General features: G+C 39.9%; 1 protein-coding gene across 2 annotated transcripts in view; it reads left to right on the top strand.

Annotated features, from left to right (window-relative positions):
- The window catches only part of NBAS (NBAS subunit of NRZ tethering complex), a 340,305-nt gene that overhangs the window by 243,183 nt on the left and 79,541 nt on the right, over positions 1-17,581 (top strand). For both annotated transcript variants that reach the window (XM_082642209.1, XM_082642208.1), the window contains 2 exons: positions 708-958; positions 1,969-2,303. In XM_082642209.1, coding sequence (XP_082498335.1) covers positions 708-958; positions 1,969-2,303 — 586 coding nt within the window. The remainder of the gene's footprint in view (positions 1-707; positions 959-1,968; positions 2,304-17,581) is intronic.

Genomic DNA, 17,581 nt, shown 5'->3' with positions numbered 1-17,581 from the left:
GAAGCCCTCCCCATCGCCCCAAAAACACAAACTGATCAACCAAGCAGAAGTCCTTAAATTTTTTTTTCAAGAGTTTAACCTTAAATTACTTAAAAAAGAATAACGTTGTAAAGACAGCTAAGTCAGGATGAAAACATTGATGTGTGCTTTATTCAAGTGGCATTCGTTACTACAGAGAATCCAAGGGAGAGTGCAAGTATCTCTTCGTTTCTAGTTTAATTCTGTTTGAACACAGCATCAAGGTCATGTCTACTATCAGTTCAAGCCTCTTTGATATAAAACTTATGCCTAAAAGTTGGGGTTGTTTCTTCACTTCTCTATTTCCTAAATTCCTGAAATAATAAATTTGTTTACATTTCTATAAGGAAGCTCAGGTTTTACATTTTTCTTGTGATATGAATAAATAATGCATAGTAGAAGGTGACAGATCTGGGTTCATTTCCTAGCTGGTAAGCACTGGGCAGTTCTCTGTAGACCCGCGTGAGACAACATGAAACTCATATAGTACCATTTGAAACACATTTGTTTCCCTTTATGTAAACTACCTGCACACACTGGTGGTTTCCTGTCTTTGATTAGGCAGCAAGAAGGGATTTGTAAGAAGTAGCCTTTCTTCCTAGGTTTCCAAACAAACAAAAAACATGTTGTTTAATAAAGGAACCAAATCTTACTGATCTTAACATACTTTCTTTGTCTCTTAATTTCAGTTTGTCCACAGTAGAAATTGAAAACCGAGCCCAGTCCCTTCATCTCTTCGAGACGTTGAAGACCAGTCCCGAAGCCTTTCACAAGCACATGCTCAAGTATATTTACCCCACAATTGATGGCTTTGATCATGAAAGACTGCTGTATTATTTCACTCTGCTGGAAAGCTGTGGCTCTGCAGATTTGGGGAAATACACCATTAAACCAGAAACCCACATTCGGCTGCTAAAGAAATTTAAGGTAGTTGCATCAGGTAGGTTAATCATTTTCCTGCTTGAACTCATTCTTTAAATTTAATCTAGGACAATTTTCTATATACAGTCCTGTTCCTGCATTGTGGCTGGCATAACTGTGAAACCACAGTATTTTATGCTAATAGACTTTATTCTGTCTCCAACTCCTTTACTTACTGTTGAGGAAATTAAATACTGGAGAAACTTAAGTCACACAATGACTTACGCAGACCTGGTACTAAAATCCAAAGTTTCTGACTAGTTTGCCAAAGGTTTTTTCCCTGCTTCCACTGGTTATATTTTATCTACATAAATGACAAGGCTGAGACACTTCCCAATAGGCAGTTTGGCAGAATTTCACTTAAGTGGACCTACATGTTTAAAGTATGTATGGAACCCTTAAAATAAGAGCCTTTGAATCTTTGATAAATTGCGGAAATCTTTAGAATGGTGTCTGTAGCTCATAACTAAGAAATTAACCGGGTTAATACCTCTCAAATCTGTATGATACTTTACAATTTACAAGGCACTTGCAAAGATGCATTCATCTGCTATTCAGAACAACTGTGAGTATTTACTTCAGTTTATCAGAGGTTTACTGAGTAGCTGAATTAGACCCTGGACTAGACACAGAGGAAAGGGAGTAAGATTCAATCCCTGCTGTCAGGTAGTTGATGAGATACTAGATGAATAACAAATGAATATAGTGCAGTTTGGTGAGAGCACTGATAGAAGACATGGGTGCCATGGGGGGATTGAAGAAGCGAAGAGATATTGCCATCTCCAGGATACAAATGAGGACACTGGGGCTCACAGCAGTTGAGTGACCTGTTCAGGGTCGCACAGTTGGTTAAGTTGCAGGCAGGGATTGGAACTCAGATCTTCTGATGGATCTCATTGGCAAACAAAGCTGTGCTGTAACTAAACCTTTTCATTCAGCCACGCAGAGGGGCTGTGTTTGTATTTGAAAGCTCCTGTGTGGTTATCTTGGAATGAACTACTCTCTTTTTTCCCCTTTTCTTTCCGATAGGTCTTAATTACAAAAAGCTGACAGATGAAAACGTGAATCCTCTTGAGGCATTGGAGCCAGTCCTTTCAAGTCAAAATATCTTATCCATTTCCAAACTTGTTCCCAAAATCCCTGAAAAGGATGGGCGCATGCTTTCCCCAAGCTCTCTGTACACCATCTGGTTACAGAAGTTGTTCTGGACTGGAGACCCTCACCTCATTAAACAAGTCCCGGCCTCCTCCCCGGAGTGGCTGTGCGCCTATGATGTCTGCATGAGGTACTTTGATCGTCTCTTCCCAGGTGACCTCATCACTGTGGTGGATTCAGTGACCTTTTCTCCAAAAGCTGTGACCAAGGTAACCAAAAAGATGAGAGTTTAAAGTAGATCGGCCGCTTTAGAAGAAATGAAAATTGCTCTTACATTCTGTCGATTTTGTTTTTATTTGCTTTCTTGAAATAGGGAATACTTACATGTTTGGCAGTTTTGTTTTTTGTTAAGCATGAGGTATTTTAACTGGGAGATCATTTTCCTCTATCACAGCTGTCTAGGCAATATAAATCAGGCTTAACTGTTGTAATTTGCATGTACATTTTGTTCATGTTATAGTTCTCATAATATGTCATTTTATAGTAAATATTCCATCCTGTTCTTTTCAATTGACAAGTGGAAAGAACCTCCAGTGCCAAGCCCACATTACTTGCACTCGGAGCCAGGCTAACAACTTAGCGACGATTAAGTCCAGGTCTTAAAAAAGTTTCACGTGAATGCTACGTAGTACATGACTTGGTGGTAGAATTACCCAGGTGAGTCTGTGTGGCAATTTCCAATGTCCGCTCCATGCCCAGGTCTGAGCCCTTTAATTGGACTCTAATTTCTCCTCTCGATCGTTCAACATTGTGGAGTTTCACACAAAATAGATAATGTGGGTTCTTCTCCTCCCCTTCTGGCCCTCTCACCCAGACACCACTCTTCAACAAATGTGAATTTCTCATTGCTTGGACACGGGACATCATCTCTTCTAGAAAATCTCCCAGCTGCTGGTCTCAGCTGCTGAACTGCATTGCGTTTGGAACTTCCTTTCATTTTCTCTTCCCTACCTTTGCTGCTGCCTTCTCTTTACCCCAAGTTGGCGAGTCTGCCCAGGACCCTATCCTATGAATTTTTATTAAATCTATTATTATCATGAAAATTGAGTGTAGAGGCTAAGAATCCAAGTCATTCATCTGGAGGTTGGCCCAGGTGGATGTTCAAACATCTGTGGGGAATGCTAGTTTTAACTAACTTGCTAGATTAACAGTTGTGGATAACCAATGACTTCATTTCCTTATTATTGTAACTCAATGAATTTAGTTAATAAATTGGTTTTAAATTTTACAACCACTGCTATAAAGAGGAGATAATCATTTTTGTTGTTTTTAAGGAAAAAAGTAAGGCTGATTGTAAAGGGATGTAGCGTGATATATTTGAAAAGAGCACGGGTTTTGAGTCATATGGCTTTGAAGTTTGAACCTGCCGCTTAACCAGCTACGTGGTTTAGCCTCAGGAATCTCTGTTAACTTCTCCCTTCTTCAGGCAGAGGCAGTGACTGAGGAATCTTGAAATAGATGATAGTATTATCCTACTTTTAATAGGTGAGGAAACGGAGGTTCAACAAAGTTAATTTGGTAATAGAGGAGCCACAATTTGAACTCAAGGAGGCTTATTCCAGGGTCTTTGCTCTTAACCACTGAATGGTACTATTTCTAAGAAGTCATAGAAACAAACAGCTGGAGTCAAGGGACCTGGAGCCTTTGTAGGGACTGTGGGAGAACAGTGGGGCTGGAGAGCCCCAAGCATTTTCAGTCCAAGCGGAGCACCCTGTCTCGGGATGTTTCCAGAGCAGGGCTGAGTCTAAATGAGGAAAGCCCGGCAGGAACCTCACAGTGTCTGGGGAAAGACAAGAGTCCAGCAAATATTGGGTGAATCTCCAAGGAGGAGAAGAGGTTTGAGTCCAAGTAAGTACTAGCAGGGTCACAAGTACGTACTGGAGGGAAAGGGCTAAACCAAGCGGGGAGGTGAAATCCAAGGAAATGGCTCCAGAGCTGGGACCTATGAACTGGCTGAAGGAGCGGGACAGACAACCTGACTGGCCGGGAAGATGGAGGGGCCCAGGGTGAAGGAGGTTTTACATATTTTATATGAGGGCAGAGACAAAGCCCAGCCAGGGCCACGTGCTAATTGTGAGCACGGATATGGGGTGGACAGACAGCCTAGACTTTCCGACAGCAATTATTTACTCCTGATTAAACAAACTTAGGAGTTGGATGTAGAGTCTACTCAGTTTTAGTTGGTATTTATGGTGTTTTAAGTCAGATGATTTTAAGTTATAGCACATTCTCATCACCTTAGTTCCTTAACTGTGTATCTTTAAGATGCCCTCCAACCACGAGAAAATGTATGACACAGTTATTTGTGGACATATGTACATTTTTTCCTGAGGAAAAGAGGCATAGCTGACCCAGTAGGGATTGAGTCAGTTAATTGTGGCATTGCTTTCTCTTAGCTCAGATGGTGTAATTCTCAGCAAGATATTCTTTTACTGTAAACTATGTTAAGAGGTAGTTTTCTACTAAGTCAAATAAGGTATAGAAAACTGAGAGAGATAAATTAATTTGATATCTTTAGTCTAGCTTTATATTTGTTCTCATTTTATTAATTGGCAAGCTTTAAATTTTCCATTCAGTTTAGATACAATGCATGTTTGAAATCACACAGTGCTATTCTAGAGAGAGAGAGAGAGGCTGTAAAATTCATATTGAAATACAACCCTCACATGTCAGAGGACACATTTGGAAAAGGAAATGCGGCTGGATGTGGCCAAGTTTGCAGAACACCAGATGTTGCCACAGCTTGTACATGGTGTTAAAAATGTAAAATAAGTGTATACCACTCATATATAGTGTGCAGTTTTTAAACGTTTACCCACATTTAATTCAGAGCCAAACTTTTGGAAACGACTGGTGAACATCCAGAGTGCCTAATGAGAACAGTAAGCAATCAATTCAGAGAGGAATATCCCCAAAGCCTGAATTTAGTACCCATTCCATAATGAAATAAGCCAGAGGAGGCTCTTTGCCTTCATGGTAATAGTCATTTGCACTAGCAGAATTTGTAGAAATCCTGGGGAGAATATTCACAAAGCACCATTATGTCATGTAGGCCAAGAGTGAATCTGCACGACATTCGAGGTGATGAATATGCAGAAGGGAAAAGAATACAAATGTTTAAAGTGCATTGGCTCCAATTCGGAATTGTTGCGTTTCAGTTGAGTCAGGTCAGAGTTGCTCTCCTATTGCTTTTCCGATTCAGTAATTAGAAACATTTTTGTAGAAGGGTCAGAGAACAAGTTAGTGAGTTAGAAATGGTCGACAAAGCTGAAATGCAGGTCAGAACACTATTTGCCTGGTTCAGACATGATGTGGTTGGATAAGGGGGTGCTTGCATGTAACCCCAGCCTTCGTGTTTTACACTCAGCACTTGCTCTCAACTGCTGGTATAGCTACATCCAAAAATAAGGACGTGGAAAGTCCTCATCCTACTTAGGAAATGCTACTAAGAAGTTGGCCCGAATCCTTCTTTAAAAACCCCAGGTAATCACAGAAGTAGAAGAGGTCTTTTAGAATCCTAGAAGCCTGATGCTTCTCAACCTGGAATTGGGTAGGCGTTCACCACCTTCTTCCCACCCCACGTGCACCCTGTGTTTCAGCTCCTACCATTTGTTTTTGATGGGAATGTATCTCCATTGAGTTAGAGCAGAAAAATTCTTGAGAACCTCTTCTCTAGTCTGACCTCTGACCTTCAAGCGTCATTTCTGTTGATAATTAAGGCACTACCTCTGCTTCTGTATTTATTTATACGCACACACATATGTATAAGGAATCTTTCTTCTTCTTCTTATATTTCCCACTTTTTGGTTCTGCCTTCTGAAGCTGTGGAAACAGCATAAGGGCATCTCTTTTTCATATGATGTTCAAACTCTTGAACTAGGCTACTATATCCTCCCTTATTCTATTATCTAGACTACTTGCTGGAAGAATAAATTTATCTTAAAAACCATGATATGATCTAAAACTAAAATTTATTTCATAAGTTTAAGTCTCAATAAAAAGGCTGCATTGTAGCTGTAACTTCAGCGTCTTTCCAGTGCTAATACTGTCTTTTCACTAAGGATGGGAGTGCATTTTTCACCATCGTGAGCAACTGGTGTCTGAAATCTATATAAAAATGCTGAGATAAGGCATATTTCCTAATTGCATGGCATAATATATGAGTTTCTGATGCATAAATCAAATGCATATTATGTAGATTCACTAAGTATTTAGGCATTACTGTGTGCCATATTACAACATTAGTTGCCATTGGAGACATCAAGATGTAAAAGACATGCCTGTAAGAAACCTAAAATGAAGGGTTTCTTTTCTTTACAGTAAAATTATTATAATTGAGAGTTACACTCCCGGTGAAATTAGAAGTTCCTTGAGGGCAAGGCTGTTGCCTTTTCTCTCAAATGCTCCAGAGTATCCAGCACAGTATAAAACAGGCACTCCTCAATGTGGTTGTTCAAATAATTATTATCATAGATCGGCTATTCTTAAATCTTTTGATCTTTGGATGCCTTAATATTCTTAAAAATTGTTGAGGACCCTGAAAAGCTTTTGTTTATGTAATATCTGTTGATACTTGGCATATTAGAAATTAAAACCAAGACATTTAAAAAATATTTGTTTAATTCATCTATAGGTTAATTCATATATAGATCCATTTATAGGTTGACATGAATAGCATCTCTTGATGGAAAATGGACATATAGCATTTCAAGAAGAAAAAAATAATGAGAGTGACATCATTTTACAGTCACATGTCTGGCTTAATAGAACACAGCTGGGTTCTCGCGTTTGTTTCTGTATTCAATTTTTGTCCTTCTGGCTGAAGAAAATGAAGAGCTTTCAGCCTTACACGGATACAAGGTAGAAAAGGGAGGAGTGCTTTAATAGCCTGTGATGTAATTTTGGGTGTTCTTTAATGCTGCTGTAAAACTCTACAAGTGAGAGATTCTTAAAGACTAGGTGTAGTGTGGAATCAGAAACCCTATCCTTGATCTTTCTGTGCTCTATTATATTAAAACTGTTGTTCTGGATTGCACTTTGATTGGATCTTCTACCCATGTATGATTTGGAGTATAATGCACTCAGAGTTTGGAAAATTGGCTCGCTCAGTTAGACAAATCATCCAAATGTTGATAAAGTGCATTATACGTTATCAACAAAGTCACATGGGTTATTCTGAACGCCCATCTCATCCAGTGAGTTTTTAAGTATTGGGAAGTTGTCAAGCTTACAGTGGTAGGTATAAGTTTTCCAAAACTCGAATTTTTGCTTGAAAGCTTCAGTTGTATCATTGGCAACAAATACTGTGAGTTACTTTCCTGGAAGTGACATGCTCACTTTGTTCGCATTGGAGAAGATGTTTGCCACATATTCGAGTCTGAATAGCTATAGTTTGTCTACCTGTTGTTCTTTCAAGCACAAATGGTAATGCGTGCCAAAGCAGCTGCTTCAGCTACTCATGACTCAGACAGTCACACAAATGCTTTTTCCTTATTACGCTTCAGTACACAGTGAGATGTTTCATGTGTATCTCTCAGTTCTTCACTTAGATATGCACTCAGTGGTTGAGATTTAATAAAGTCAATCATTTTTACTCCTTCATCAAGAATATTCTCAAGTGAAATGCCGATGGAGAACACAGTGACACTTAGTCCATTTTGGTGCCACTCCCTTGATTGTGCAAAGTCCCCACAGTTTTATCCACCTTTGCTGTTTCACCATCATATAAGTGTCAACATAGTGAAAAAAGGTAAATAATGTTTTAGTGGTAGAAGTCAAAAAGGTGAACAATTTTGACTTTGCAGACCTCTTGAAAGAGTCATGGACTCTTGTGGTTTGTGGGCCACACTTGGAGAACCACTGTCATGGGCTATTGTTTCCAAAACGACAGCCAACCTTGATGCCCACATGAAAGAGCATTTCAACGTCCTAAATGTTTGTAATTTAAATAATAATGAAGATGTGTCTGGTAAGTGCATAAAGGATTGCCTTAAAATTTCAGTTTCTCAAAATAGTTTAATTTCTAATCAGCTTTCCAGATGTGGACGTGTGAGAAAGAATTTGAAAATGAAAATGGAATGTGTACATGGTAATATCATTATATCATCCTTTGAATTTATGAACTCGCAATATATTTTTTCCTTCTACAGATTTCCTTTTATAATTTTTTAGCTAACATATTTATTTTTTAATATTACTCAAGCTAAGCAGGGAGTTCTCTGGGAGAGACGTATAAGAAAAGAGAAGGGGCTCAGAGTAAGGGTGCAGCTCCTGAGGGGCACTCCTTCAACCTGGTGTCCTCAGCTTTATTCCCAGGCCAGGATCTCAGCTCAAAGAAGAAGTGATTTTTTTTTCTGGGGCCTGGATGCGATAGAGTATGCGGATGATGCTTAATCATGGTTCCACCCCGCCTTCACTCATAGCCCCTTTTAGAATTCAGAAAGATGAAAGTAAATATCAACAATAAATAAATATTGTTGGAAAAGCTGGAATTGGGGAGCATGGCCTGGATCTGCAGCCCAATAGTCTTTCACAACAGTTCACACTTGTTTGAAATTTGACTAGTTAGAGCTGCTATAGAAAGTAATTCTAGAGGGAAGCCAAGGATGAGTGCACACTGAGGACAGGCAGGGCTGACGGGGAGTAGCCGCGTTACGCATGGCTTTGAGGTCTGCTCTCCTCCTGTGGGGAGGAATAAGGAGGGGAGAGATGCCAGAAGTGCTCTTCCTGTGGTTTCTGCCTGTTGGTTGGAGAGAAACTTTTCTCCTCGTAATGGAAAGATGAGGAGAGGGCAATGGGCTTTTTGTTTCCTTAACTAATTCAGCTTAATAATGAAACCTCTCGCCAGTGGGGGGAGAAAGGAGTCCAGGGTCTGTCGGGACCCGGTCCTGATGTCCCCTCTTCCTGGGGCCACACCTCGTGTACCTATGAGTCTCGTGGCATGTCCTCCTGGGATCAGTAATGGTAGCAGCACAGCCTGGGCTTCTGAAAACTCGAAGATAGGTCAGAAGAGCACACTCCTCTGACTCCCTGTGGACTAGCCTAAAAATCTACTCTCTATGCCATTTCCTATCTCACATTTTGCCCAACTGGAATGATGATTAAAACTCATCCGAAGTTAAGCAGCAAGCTTAAATGAGAGTAGAAACGTGCCAAGTAGTACAGGTCAGCAACTTTAAAATGGCCCACATTTAAATTCTCATTATTAAATTCCCAGGAAGAAATTGACATCCTTAAAATCAAATCCTCTTGCCCTTTTAGTTAAAGTTCAATTACATCAAAATCCAAAATTCATAAGTTCAACAAAAGTAAAGTTCAAAGATGATATTCCTGGTTTCTGCTCTATCTTAGCCAGAGAGGTCTGAGTTAGGTGTCTGGGTAATATCAGGTTCCTTCAGCAGAATATACCTTCTTACACTCGAGGAGTAAGGCTTCTTCAGCAAATCTGAAGTTAAGTTAATCCCACCCCGAGTTTTCCATGCATCTCACTTTTTAAAACTCTAAAAGAAAAAGAGAAAAAAATTTAAACAGTTTCAGCGTCAGCTCCATTGCTGTGTAATTTAGGAAACTCAAGCGAATCACCAGCCCTGAAACGGCCAAGTGAAACAAGGTTCCTGAATCCTGTTCTCAGTTCCAAATACACATTCCTAGAATGCTGGAGAACATGGAAGTGGCTTGGTGGTGTGGGAGCAGAGAAAAGCTTACTGAGTTTAGCTTTGCCATCATATCAGGTCAAACCAGTTGTCTAGAGCTTGGTTGGGTAGGTCTCCCATGAAGGGGTTAAATGCGTTGTGTGTTCTCCATACGCATCCAGACTGTCTCCTCTCTGAGACTGACTTATTTTACATGTCCCTGCCTGCAGTCACTCTGCCTTCCTAATGTCCATTTCCCCATTTAAGCTCTGTGTTCCTCCAGTTAAGTGTCCCAGTGGCCACTGTCGCTGTCTTATTTTTGCTATGGAATCCCACTTGTCTCAGAATCCTGTTCCCTGGAGAGCTTTGCCATTCATGCCCTTGTCTGTTTCTGCTGAAAACCATCTGCAGTAGATCTCTCAACTGAAATCAGTGTAGATGTTTTTGAAACCTGTGCCCCTAAGGACCTGGAGAGGACTATTACGTTTGCTTTGTGCTTGCATCTGAATTGTATGCTTGTGCTCCTTCCATGGGCATAGAAACATTTCTATCATATCTTTGGGGTTTGATGGGGAAAGAGCAATAAATAGCATCGTGTCTTCCCAGGTTGCAATCAGTTAAGAGATAGAGGTGTCAGCTAGATGGAAGCTAAAGTCACTTTATTATTGGGAGGATTGGAGTGTCAGCCATGGCTTGATTGTCCATGGTCAGCCTTCCTCATACTTGCTCCCTGCCCAGATCTTCAGTCAACCGTGCCAAGCACAAGGATAGATCTGGAGAGCACGTGTGCTTTCTCAGAAGGGCTGCCTCCCAACTTGATTCCCACTCATGGGACCCAGAGAGGTGGCCTCTGGATTAGTGCTGTCTAATAGAACTGTGCTGTGAATGACTTGTGGAATTTGAAATTTTCTGGTAGTCACATTAAGAAAGGAAACACAAAATAGGTGAAATTGTCCTAAATATTACCATTTCAACATGTAATCAGTATAAAAATATGAATGAGATATTTCAATGTTCTTGTTTTTGCATACTCTTTGCCATCTGTTGTGTACTCACAGTACCTGTCAGCATAGACTAGCCACATCTCAAATGCTCAATAGCCATATGAATGTACTGGACAGATAATGCTTCTCTGGAGCCAAAGTCCATGGTTTACCCTTTTGTCTCACAAGTGTTTACCACTGAAAGGACAAGAGCAGAAGAAAAGTGTATTCTCCTCACGGGCAGATCTCAAAAAGAAAGGGAAGGGACTAGCCACCCATAGTCAGTTTCTTCCCCCCCCATGTCATCCGCTGTCACTCCTCCTCTCCCGAGGAGTGACAGGTGAAGAGAGGGGCAGGACTTACCTTCTCGGGACCCATCGGGGGACCTTCCTGCTTTATGGGCCCAGGTGGGAGCTGCAAAGGAGGAGAAAATGGTTCCTGCCACACATCCTAAATGAATGTCCGGCTAAAAATAAATGATAAGACCTTAGGAATTGTCTGTCATCTGCGGAAATCACGGTACAGTCCGTGCTATGTGATAATACTAGTAATAGCTCCCATTTATCGTTCACTGGTCGTGTACCGGGCACTGGTTCTCCACTTGACCTTATCTCCAGGAATCATCACAGCAGCCCTGCAGTGGAGGTATTACATCTCAGTTTGAAATGAGCAAACTGAAGGTTAGAGGTTAAGTAATTTGTTCAAGGTCAGAAGCAAGGTAGTAGCTGAGTCAGAATTCCAATCCTAGTCTTATCTGTTTAGTGTTAGAGGTCTTCAGCAAATGATAATCCTTCTTCCTTAGACAGGCGCCCACTACTTTCTGAGGCAACTTGTTCATTTATTGGATACGTTTATGTTATTCTCTTATATGGGGTCCACGTCTGCCCCTTTGATCTAGTCCTCCTTTCTGTAACAACAAGAAATAGAACCACTTCCTTCCTTGCTCTTTGGGACATGGAATAAAAATACCATATATCCTCCAAGACTTTCATCCCTCATTTCTTCTTTATTCCTCAAATAACCTGGATTTCATGTGTTTTGATTAAAATCACCTTCACCTTGACACAATTTATGTGTTCCTCCTTAAAAAAATTTTTAAAAAGGGAAAAAAATCACCTCCATGTATTAGTTTTCTAGTGCAGTTGTAACTAATTATCACACACCTAGAGACCTAATACAAATGTATTGTCTTAAACTTCTGTGAAAAGTCAGACAAGTGTCTCAGTGGGCTAAAATCCAGGTGCGGGGAGGCCTATATTGCATTCTGGAGGCTCCAGGGGAGAATCCAATGGTGAGAGGCTGTCTTCCTTCTTTGGCTCATGGCCCCTTTCCTCCATCTTCAAAGCCAACAATATTGCATCTCTCTGGTTCTCTGTCTTCACATATTTCTCTCTGACCAAAGCCAGGAAGGGTTCTCACTTTGAAGGATTCATATGATGAGAGGGGAGCCTGTGTGGATAATCCAGGATACTCTCCCCATCGCAGGGACTGTACCAGTAATCACATCAACAAAGTCCCTTTGCCATGTATGGTGGTGTCTTCACAGATCTCAAGGATTAGGATGTACACATATTTGGGGACCATAATTCTGCCTACCTATACTTTTATATATAATAAGGTTTTAGACACTTTATAATAAGGTTTTATAAAAAGACTGAAGTTTAAACCAAAATGGAAAAATGATAAAAAGTATTGAAAAATATTTAACTCATAGCTGATGTACTGCCATAATACATACATACTCTTTTTTTATATGTAAGTAAATGGATTTTAGTTTATTCAAGATAAGACATATTTACTTTAAAGACAAACTACATGCACCTCTATTTCTAATTACTGGTAAATGTATATCTCCACATTGATCTTTATGTATAATTATCAGTATACATTACAGCAATGCATGAAGATCTTTTGATCTTCTTCATAAGTTTTTAAATTGAAAGGTTATATATCAAATGCACCTTTGTCTCGGAAGACACTATTTCTGAAGCTCCTATTCCTGAGTGGAAAGTGGCATTCCTATATCTATCTATCTATCTATCTATCTATCTATCTATCTATCTATCTATATATATATATATTTTTTTTTTTTTCCCAGTATGCGGGCCTCTCACTGCTGTGGCCTCTCCCGTTGCGGAGCACAGGCTCCGGACGCGCAGGCTCAGCGGCCATGGCTCACGGGCCCAGCCGCTTCGCGGCATGTGGGATCCTCCCGGATCGGCACACGAACCTGTGTCCCCTGCATCGGCAGGCAGACTCTCAACCACTGCGCCACCAGGGAAGCCCTCCATATATTTTTTAAGACTATTTTTTTAGAGCAGTTTTAGGTTCACAACAAAATTGAGAGGAAGGTACGGAGATTTCCCAGTTGCCCCTCCCCTACACGTGCATAATGTTCCCCCATTATCAACGTTCCTCACTAGAAGGTACCTTTTTTTTTTTTTTAAACAATGGATAACCCTACATTAGCACATCATTATCACCCAAAGTCCGCAGTTTACCTTAGGGTTCATCTTAGTGTTGCACATTCTGTAGGTGTGGACGGATGTACAATGGCATGTATTATCTGTCCATCATTATAGTATCAGTATTTTCATTGCCCTAAGAATCCTCTGTGCTCTGCCTTTTCATGCCCCACCCCTAACCCCTGGCAACCACTGATCTTTGTACTGTGTCCATATTTTTGCATCTTTTAGAGTGTCATATAGTCTATTTATTTATATAGACTATAGCTCATATAGTCATAAACTACATAGCCTTTTCAGATTGGCTTCTTTCACGTAGTAATATGCATTTGCAGTTCTCCATGTCTTTTCATAGCTTGATAGTTCATTTCTTTTTAGCGCTGAATAATATTCCATTGTGTAGATATACCAGTTTATTTATCCATTCTCTTACTGTAGCTCATCTTGGCACTTCTAAGTTTTGGTAATTATGAATAAAGGTGCTGTAAACATTAATGTGCAAGTTTTTATGTGGACATAAGTTTTCACCTCCTTTGGATGAATAATAAGGAGTTCAGTTATATGTTAAGAATATGTTTAATTTTGTAAAAAACTTCCAAACTGGTTTTACTATTTTACATTCCCACCAGCAGTGAATGAGAGTTCTTGTTGCTCCACATCCTTGTCAGCATTTAGTGGTGTCAGGGTTCTGGATTTTGGCCATTCTTATAAGTGTGTAGTGGTATCTCACTGTTGTTCTAATTTGCATTTCCCTGAGGATATATGATATAGAGCATCTTCTTATATGCTTGTTTGCCATCTGTATATATTCTTTTTTAAAAAATTAGTTTATTTTATTTATTTATTTTTGGCTGTGTTGGGTCTTCGTTGCTGCACATGGGCTTTCTCTAACTGAGGAAAGCAGGGGCTACTCTTTGTTGCGGTGTGCGGGCTTCTCATTGTGGTGGCTTCTCTTGTTTCGGAGCACAGGCTCTAGGCAGGCGGGCTTCAGTAGTTGCAGCTCGTGGGCTCTAGAGCACAGGTTCAGTAGTTGTGGCGCACAGGCTTAGCTTCTCCGTGGCATATGGGATCTTCCCGGTCCAGGGTTCGAACCCTTGTCCCCTGCATTGGCAGGCGGATTCTCAACCACTGCGCCACCAGGGAAGCCCTGCCATCTTTATATATTCTTTGTGAGATGTCTTTTAAGGTCTTTGGCCCATTGTTTCCTTGGGTTGTTTGTTTTCTTATTGTTGTTTTCAGCGTTCTTTGTATATTTTATATAAAAGTACTTTATTAGATGTATCTTTTGCAAATAATTTCTTTCAGTCTGTAGCTTGTCTCTCACTTCCTTGACGTTGTGTTTCGCAGAGCAAAAGTTTTTAATTTTAATGAAGTCTAGCTATCAGTTTTTTTTTAATGGATTGTGCCTTTGGTGTTACATAGCCCCACTCAAGATCATCTAGGTTTTCTCCTATGTAATCCTTTAGGAGTTTTTAGTTTTGTGTTTTACATTTAAATATATGGTCCATTTTGAGTTAATTTTTGTAAAGGATGTAAGTCTGTGTTTAGATTGATTTTTTGGCATGTGGATGTCCAGTTGTTCTAGCACCTTTTGTTGAAAAGACTGTCTTTGCTCCATTGTATTGCCTTTGCTCCTTTGTCCAAGATCAGTCCACTGTATTTAAGTGGGGGCATACTCATGTTATCCTTTTTTTCCCCTAAATTTTGTGGTGTTTATGGTTGCTATTTTATAATCATACTAAACTTGACTACAAAGCATTACATTTACTCAGTTTTACAAGATGACTAAATGTTAACTCATAATTTTTTTTCCTAATCTCATAATAAGTATTTTGCTCATTTATCTCTGGTTTTGGTGTAGTCATCATTTGACTCCTTTGATTCTGAACTGAGTGGGTTTTATTCATTCCACATACATTCAGGAACTGTTCATGTGAGCACATTTTCAGTGCCATTGTCCTATGTGTTCTAAACAAATAAAAGACTGCCAAGCTCCTTGCCCTGGAGAGGCTCACAGTTGATGGGAAAAATGTTTGCATGTGTAGCAGATGAACTATAATTTAATATAAGAAGTACCATTAAGGATATTAATAAATGCTGTGTGCACAAAGGAAGAGATAATCAATAAATATTTATTGAATGCCTTCTATGTTCCAGGCATATATTTGTTAATAATGCTACCTAATAGTGATTATTTCAAGGTTTTTAAATGTGCAGTATATACTACTCTCATCTGACCTTCAGCTAGCCTGTGTGTATTATTATAGTTGGAAGCATTATCCTTCCATTCCTGTTCTTGAATGCCTTTGCTTTTAAAGAACCATTTTATTTTCCAAGGTGAGAATTTAGTTTGATAAGCATATCCTATCTTGACAAAAATGCAAAAAGCCAGGAGCTTAGGAGATAAGCAAAGAAGAGCCAATCTAAAAAGGAATTTTTTTTTTTTTTTAGATTCCATATATATGTGTTAGCATACGGTATTTGTTTTTCTCTTTCTGACTTACTTCACTCTGTATGACAGACTCTAGGTCCATCCACCTCACTACAAATAACTCCATTTCGTTTCTTTCTATAGCTGAGTAATATTCCATTATATATATGTACCATTTTTTCTTTATCCATTCATCTGTCAGTGGACACTTAGGTTGCTTCCATGCCCTGGCTATTGTAAATAGTGCTGCAATGAACATTGTGGTACATGATTCTTTTTGAATTATGGTTTTCTCAGGGTATATGCCCAGTAGTGGGATTGCTGGGTCATATGGTAGTTCTGTTTTTAGTTTTTTAAGGAACCTCCATACTGTTCTCCAGAGTGGCTGTAAGATGTTTAAAAAAAGGCATTTTCCAAGTGAGTTGAAAATCATACTGTTATTCAGATATTCAATAAATATGTATTGAGTTCATACTAAGAAATAAAAATTAAAAAAATAAAAAGGAATTGTTTTTCCAGTGTGATTGTCAAAGGCACACAATAAAGGGAGCAGGCAGAACCCTTGAAGGATAAGAGAATACAGTTTTTGAAATGTGATGTGATGTAACAGAATTTACTCATAAACAAATTATAGACAGTCCTATGAAAAATGATCTTCTGTTACAAGACTCTAAGGAAAAGAAAGGCTCTCCTGTTAAAGTTTTTACATGGTCTTTATCTGTCCTACTTGCCCTTTTCCCATTTATTAAAAGTAAAAAATCCATAAGTTCCCAGAGAAGTTGGGAACAGGCTGTCTTCAAGTGTGGATCATTAGCTAATATGTTCATTCATTGACCAAATATTTATTGAGTGTTGGAAAGGACAGCCTCTAAGATGGCCCTTAATGATCCCTACCTTCCAGTATTTAATCCCTTGTGTAATCCCCTCCCCTTGAGTGTGGGCTGGACTTGCTAATTTACTTTTAACCAGCAGAATACATACAGTAAAAGTGTTGGGACACCATTTACAAAATTAAGTTATACAAAGACTGTGGCTTCTTTCTTGGATGCTCTCTCTTCTTCTTGGATCATTCACTCTTGGGGAATCCAGCTGCCCTGATGTGAAGAGCCCCACGTGGCAGGAGACCAAGGACGCTAATAACCATGTGAGTAAACATTGACGTGCATCTCTTCCTGCCACCCAACCAAGTCATCAGATGAAACCACAATCCTGGCCAGTGGTTCGATTATAACCTCGTGAGAGATTTTAATCCAGAGGCACCTCGCCAAGCCACACCAGATTCATGATTCATAGGAACTGAGAGATAATCAATATTTTAAGCTTCTGAATTTGGATAATTTGTTATACAAGAATGGAGAATCAACATCAGGGCCTACTATGTATCCACAGGTGTTCTCAGTGCTGGGTATATAGCACTAAACAGCACAGACAAACGTCTCTGACCTTAGGGAACCTGCGCCAGGGAGAGGTGGAAATGGGTCAGTAAACAAAATGATTAAGTTCAGACATGTGAAATGGTAGTAAGTTCAAGAGGAAAATAAACCTGGAAGGACTCAGAAGTGCAAGACAGCAGGACTGCTGCAATTTAAAGTAAGATGGTCGAAGAAGACCTCACTGAGAAAGAAATATTTGAGCAAAGAGCTTAAGGAAGTAAGGCAGCAACAAGCTGTTGCTTATTGAAGGGAAGATGAACTAGGAAGTGGAAGGTCCTGAGAGGGAGCATGTGGGGCTTGTTTGAGGAGCGGCGAGGAGGCCAGGTGACTGCAGTGGGATGGGAGACCGAGCAGTGGGAGGGGACGATAGGACCCCGGCGGCGTGGACAGGGTCTCCTATGAATGGGACCCGCTGGAGAACTGTGATCGGACCTGGCATTGACACAGGGTCACTCTGCTGCTGTATTGAAAGTATTATAGGAGGTAATGGTAGAAGTAAAGAGACAGAGCTTAGGAGGCAGCTGCAGTTTTCTAAGTCCAGGAT

The sequence above is a fragment of the Mesoplodon mirus genome (genome assembly GCF_964341445.2).
Source record: "Mesoplodon mirus genome assembly, chromosome: 14".
Taxonomy (NCBI): domain Eukaryota; kingdom Metazoa; phylum Chordata; class Mammalia; order Artiodactyla; family Ziphiidae; genus Mesoplodon; species Mesoplodon mirus.
This window is presented reverse-complemented; position numbering and strand designations above follow the sequence as displayed.